The 6,393-nt window shown below is 35.3% G+C and overlaps 1 protein-coding gene across 3 annotated transcripts in view; it reads left to right on the top strand.

The window, feature by feature from the left end:
• Window positions 1-1,801: 1,801 nt before the first annotated feature.
• Window positions 1,802-6,393, top strand: part of ranbp3b (RAN binding protein 3b) — a 35,571-nt gene continuing 30,979 nt past the window's right edge. For all 3 annotated transcript variants that reach the window (XM_067452830.1, XM_067452829.1, XM_067452828.1), the window contains exons 1-2: window positions 1,802-1,867; window positions 5,970-6,025. In XM_067452830.1, coding sequence (XP_067308931.1) covers window positions 1,846-1,867; window positions 5,970-6,025 — 78 coding nt within the window. In that variant the 5' untranslated portion in view covers window positions 1,802-1,845. The remainder of the gene's footprint in view (window positions 1,868-5,969; window positions 6,026-6,393) is intronic.

The raw sequence follows: 6,393 nt of genomic DNA, 5'->3' as shown, positions 1-6,393 counted from the left end.
AATTGAGACCGGTCCTGGACTTGTCTTGGTCTCAGGCAACGGTGCGGAGGATATCACTATGTTGCTGGTGAATGGTCTGGTTTATTTGTTAACATCATTAATGTGAATGAATATAAAACTTCCTGCTTCAAATGCAATAAAAAACTTATTTCTAATTCAGTTTCAACAAAATTTAAGATATGAGTGCGCAAAAAGCACTTGTATGAGATCTGGCTTTTTCATTATATGATAGCCTTGAATTAAGCAACAGAGCAAGAGAACTGTTTTCACAAATATGAGCATGACTGCTTAAATGCAAATGTTCAATAAACTAAACTTTATTTTTAAACATTAATCTCAACATTATTTATGCAGCTGTAATTTGATGCATCTTCTGCTCCACCTCTGCAACACAAAGATTAATTTTGTCGTTATTGATTATTATTCTGTATGTCCTATTGATAAGAGATGACTCAAGGAGAATAATGTGCATCTTCTAGATGAATTTGAGGAGTGCTGGTCTGATCTGGTCTTGGTGGTCTTGGGTCTTGATTATAACGCTAATCAGAACTTTTTTATTGGGACTCAGGACTCAACCTGAAACACTGTAGCTTATTGCATATAAATGATAAGTATATATTTAAATGTATACTTGCTTTCAGTCTAAATACACAAGGTGAAGTTCAGGCCAACCATCAATAGCTCATCCCAAACTACAGCCTTGACTAACTTGGCCATCTAGTGGTCATATTTGATTACTACAAACCACATAGGAAAACAAATAATACAGAAAAACATTGGAAAAAACTGAAATAATAGTTTCATGAAATATACTAAATTATGTTAATAATATAAAAAATAACTATTCAAAACTCTATTGTTAATCGTTTTCTTTTTTTATACTTTATTATGTCTTTCCATTCAAAATAATTCAACACAATTATATATAAATAAAAAAAAATCCTTTATAAACATAGGCTATTATTTCCCTATAATTGTTCCTTTATTATTCTATAAAAGTACATAATTAAATAATAACTAACATAATTATATATATAGTTGTTTATATAAAATGTATTATTATTATTATTATTATTATTATTATTATTATATAAAAAAGTTTTTAAAAAGATTAAAATTCACATATATAGGCCTATCAAACTCTTATAAACACACATAATTCATAATAAACAAATAAAATATTATTGAAACATCAAGTAATAAATAAATGATTAAATAAAGTAGGGAGGATTATAAAAAAACTAATTTATGTAATATATATATGTATTTTATTTATTATTTATTTCATATTATATTATATTCTTTAATTTTAGACTGTAGGTGACCAAATCTTTTCAAAATGTATAATTTTGCTCTTAATTTAATCTAAATTTGTTATCATTTAATGTACTTTAGAAACTAGATCTAGCCAATCATTTAAAACTGGGGATTCTTGCCTTCTCAAAAATAATTATAATATTATTATTAAAAATAAATAATACAAATGTTCATATAGTAACATATAGGCCTAGTGAATAATATCCAGATGTTATAATGACAATTATTGTAATTATTGTAATTAATAGGCCTACTGTTGGTACAGGCAACAAGACAATAATTTACAATGATATAAAGAACTAGATATTATTATAATAATAATAATACCAATATAGAGTATTATTTACTTTATAATATTAGTTAAAAGTTTATATGCTAATTATTATACAATACTAATGCATAATATGGCACAAAAAAAAGTAATTTAAAATGACTTATTCAAATGTAAATGCATTTCAAGTGCAGCTGCTCTGTGAAATAAAGCGCACTAGGGCCGCGGTGCATTGTGGGTGTGCACGGAGAAGTAAAATGGCGGACTTGGCGAACGAAGGTAGGCAACCGTGTGAATCCGCAAAATGAGCAAAATAAAGCAAATAAACCGCCACCATGAGCCGTACACACCACAGTAGTGTTGGTTAGAGACCCACGCGTGTTTGTGGCTCGGTCTGCGCGCATTAGCGGCTCTGAGCGGGAGTGTGTGTGGATGTTTAGCTCAAGTTAGCCGATGAGTGTGTTAGCTTCGCGGGCTAAACAGCGCACTGACAGAATGTGTGTGTATGTTGAGTGTGTTGTGCAGCTAACAGACGAAGCCCCGGCCTCTCGCTGTGTTTCTCTTTTTGATTTTTAGGCGGGTGGGAAACGCACGCGCTTCACCCTGATGCTCTCGCGTGCAACACAGGCGCGCACGCTCTAAAATAATGAAAACATTGGTTCATGTAATGCATAGTAATAAAGCTTTAATGAATGACGCTTTTTTTGTGCACGTGATTGCATATATATATATATATATATATATATATATATATATATATATATATATATATATATATATATATATATATATATGTTAGTTAGTATCAAATATATGCCAACAAATTTAATACATGTCTCCATTTATCTAACTAAAATGTATTGTACATCGTAGTGACATCTTTTTAAACTGACATTTATAGGATGCATTTTGTTTGCAACGTGTTATTTTATTCTAATCATCAATCATCGTGGCTTAAATACGTCTGTCTCCGTTTGTTAAGTGGTCATTATTTATCCAGACAGTCTTGCAAATTCAGAAACGAAAGCAAATGTCTGGTGGGTGGGGTGGTGAGCAGCCCATGTGGTTTGTTTCAATGCACGATCATTTTTGGATGATATTCTGATGAGTGCATCGATTAATAGTCAGAAAGCAGAGTCCGGAGTAGGTGGCGGTGCTTCGTACACTGGCAAGCCGCCTGTCGGTGCAGCTCATGCGGCTAGTGGAGTTACCGTGGTCCGCCGCTGCCTGTGCTAACGCAGGCCCGCCCACCCTTCTCCTGCCCCGGGGTGAAATGCAACCCCACGCACACATGATTTAGCCCCCTCTAGGACTCTAATGTCCTCCAGTACAACAGCCTTGAGTGGTGAGATCACCCATCGGTGGATGCCTCACCCCTTGACCTAATTACAGTGATGTGCATGGGTTTACAGTGTTGAATGAGCCACCCGGATGACCATGTGATTTGTTTTGGGAAAGGCAGCTGTTTACAGATGCACGTGTGTGTGTGTGTGGCTCTATTGCACACTTTAGTGGTTTGCAAATCATCTTCGACAGGTCTTAAGCTCTTATGCACAAATATTTGTTTTTATTACCCTCCAGTTTTCTTGCTGTCAAAGAGCTCTAGCTAAAAATATCACATGGTGTCAGCCAGATAGTGTGTCTCTGTTTATTTACAAAGCATTTTAAAGCTCTTTAATTGAACCAGAAACGTCTAGGGTTTTATTGGTCAGCTTGAAATGAGATAAGAAATAAGATAACGGCTTTGACAACGCTTTGTATGGTAGTGGCTGGTTATCAACCCCAGCAAGAACATATGACACCGGTTGTGGTTCAAAAAAGTGGTTGATTGATATGGCTTTTCAATGCAATGGATGACATTAACACATTCACTTTAATGCATTTTGCAGATGCTTTATTCCAAAGTGACTTGCATTGCATTGAAGGTATACATTTGTATTAGTTCTTGGAATCAAACCCATAACCTTTGCATTTATGGTTTGAGTAATTGCTGTAAATGCTTGAATATTTTAATAACGCATATCCTAAACATACTGTCGACTCTTGCATTCATCACTTCAAAGTACTAGGACAGTTCAAACTAGCTTAAAGGGATGGTTCACCCAAAAATGAAAATTAGCCCATGATTTACTCTCCCTCAACTCATCCTTGGTGTGAATTACATTCTTCTATCAGGCGAATACAATCAGAGTTAAATTAATGTCCTTACTCTTCCACGCTTTATAGTGGCAGTGAATGGGGTCAAGATTTTGTTTTTTGAAGTCCAAAAAAGTGCATCTATCCATTATAAACCTATAAAGGACTTCTGAAGCGAATCGATCGGTTTGTGTAAGAAAAATGTCCGTATATAACAGACGGCCGTACGACAAAAGAGTTACATATTTACGAACGCGGAAGTGCAGAGGATGGAGCAAAACAAAACACCTCATGAATTATGAATGTCTTTAGAAGTCTAAAACGAGAACTTTTAAAGAGAAATGCAGGAGGATTTCAATCTAGCTTGAGTTTGGTAGCCAGCCCTATTTGTTTGAACCACAGGCGTCAACTTAAAATGCTTCTACATTCAGGGGTTATTCTTGAATCGACTTTGTTGGCTGTTATTTTAGGTTTTAACGTTTAAAATGTGGATATTTTTCTTACACAAATGCATCACTTCGCTTCAGAAGGCCTTTATTTACCCCCCTGGGCCATGTGAATATCTTTTATTTTGGATGGATGCACTTTTTTGAGCTTAAAAATCTCATCCTCTATTCACTCCCATTATAAAGCTGGGAAGAGCCAGGACATTATTTAATATAACTCTGATTGTGTTCATCTGAAAGAAGAATGTCATGTATTGTTGTACATCTAGGATGACTTGAGGGTGAGAAAATCATGGGGTAATTTTCATCTTTGGGTGAACTATCCCTTTAACCTTTTTCATATGAATGTTGGTTTTCTGCTCCATAAGCAGACATTGTTTTTCTTTCATCAGGTTCTTAATATTTATGACTATTTATAACATTACTGTGAAAAAACCACAGTTATTAAGTTGGTACATTTCTTGACAAATAAATGTGCTTAATAGATTAAATATGACTTAAAGGGATAGGCACCCAAAAATGGAAATGTGATGTTTATGCTTACCCCCAGTGCATCCTAGATGTAGGTGTGTTTGTTTCTTCAGTAGAACACAAATGAAGATTTTTAACTCCAATCGTTGCTTGCAATGCAGATGGGGTCTAACTAGAATTAGACCCTCTATTACATTGACATGTATTATACGAGCAACGGTTGTAGTTAAAAATCTTTAGTCGAAAAGATATTAAGGTTTTTGAGGAAAACATTCCAGGATATTTTCCAAATAGCGGTCTTCAATGGGGTAAAACGGGTCGAAGGTCCAAGTTGCGGTTTCAATGCAGCTTCAAAGAGCTCGACACGATTCCAGCAAGGAATAAGGGTCTCATCTAGACAAACGAACGGCCAGTAAAAAAAAGCATTTACATAGTTTTTAACCACAAATGCTTGACTCGTCCATGACTAAACGCATTACGTAATCACGTTGGAAAGGCCATGCATGACGTTGGTGGGTTGGGCGACAAACTCATTTTCTCCTCCACCTTCAAAATCGTCGGACATCGTTGGTTTACCTTTTTTTTTTATTTACAAAATGACAGATCGTTAGTCTAGATAAGACCCTTATTCTTCGTCTGGGATCGTGTCGAGCTCTTTGAAACTGCAATTTGGACCTTCAACCCATTGAAGTCCTCTTTATGGAGAAAAATCCTGGAATATTTTCCTCAAAAACTTTAATTTCTTTTAGACTGAAGAAAGACAGACATGAACATCTTGGGTGATGTGGGTAAATTATCAGGAAATTTTGAATTCTGAAGGGAAGTAATCCTTTAAAAAAAGTGACGATTTAATCTTTGCTGCCTTTTGTTGTATTGCTGTTTTTATACAAAAATAATAAGCTACTGGAGGCCGTATTTTGCAGTGATGTTATGTTTTTATGCGTTACACGAGTGCCCCGAACCCCCTTAACCATGGTAAAACGTAACGCACAGCATCAGTGCCTTATTGTTTATTGATAAAGCTTTCAGTTGATTTTTTTTTTCTTTTTTTTGTGCTTTTAGATATTGAGATATTACTTCAAGAACAACATTTGCTTTGGATGCTATTGATCCGTTTGTTGGTCCAGACCATTTTACGAAATGACCTATTTTGTGAATGATTATCTTGCATGACTTTGGATGTTTTTGTTTGATGAAACTTGGATTGATCTGATATCGCAGCTGACCTGTTATCGTGCTTATTTACATTAAGATTTGAGTTAAAACACTAACTTATTATGGGAAATATAGATTTCCATCTAATTTTCTTTCTGTTTTGTTTTTAACAGAGAAGCCTGCCATTGCTCCTCCAGTGTTTGTGTTTCAGAAGGACAAAGCACAGAAGGTTGGTTTCCTCTGATTCTTTAAGTAATAATTTAGGGGTGTAACGAATCGCTGTTGATCCGTGATCCGTACGGATCACGACCCATGGTTCGGCACGCACGTGACCCGTGGATTTATTGCGCTTTTTTTTAAAACTCGTTAAGTGTTAAGTTGTTAAGTGAACGCAGAGTAAAAGACAGATTTTCTGCCGATATTGATTAAAGGGTTAGTTCACCCAAAAATGAAAATTATTTCATTAATTACTCCCCCTCATGTCGTTGGACACCCGTAACACAGTCGTTCATCTTCGGAACACTAATGAAGATATTTTTGTTGAAAGCTGAGAAAGGCTTCAGAAAGGCCTCCATTGGCATTCAGTACCTTCCCACT

Source organism: Pseudorasbora parva, chromosome 9, assembly GCF_024679245.1.
Source record: "Pseudorasbora parva isolate DD20220531a chromosome 9, ASM2467924v1, whole genome shotgun sequence".
Classification (NCBI taxonomy): Eukaryota; Metazoa; Chordata; class Actinopteri; order Cypriniformes; family Gobionidae; genus Pseudorasbora; species Pseudorasbora parva.
Note: the sequence above shows the minus strand (reverse complement) of the source record. Positions and strands in the feature narration are given on the sequence as shown.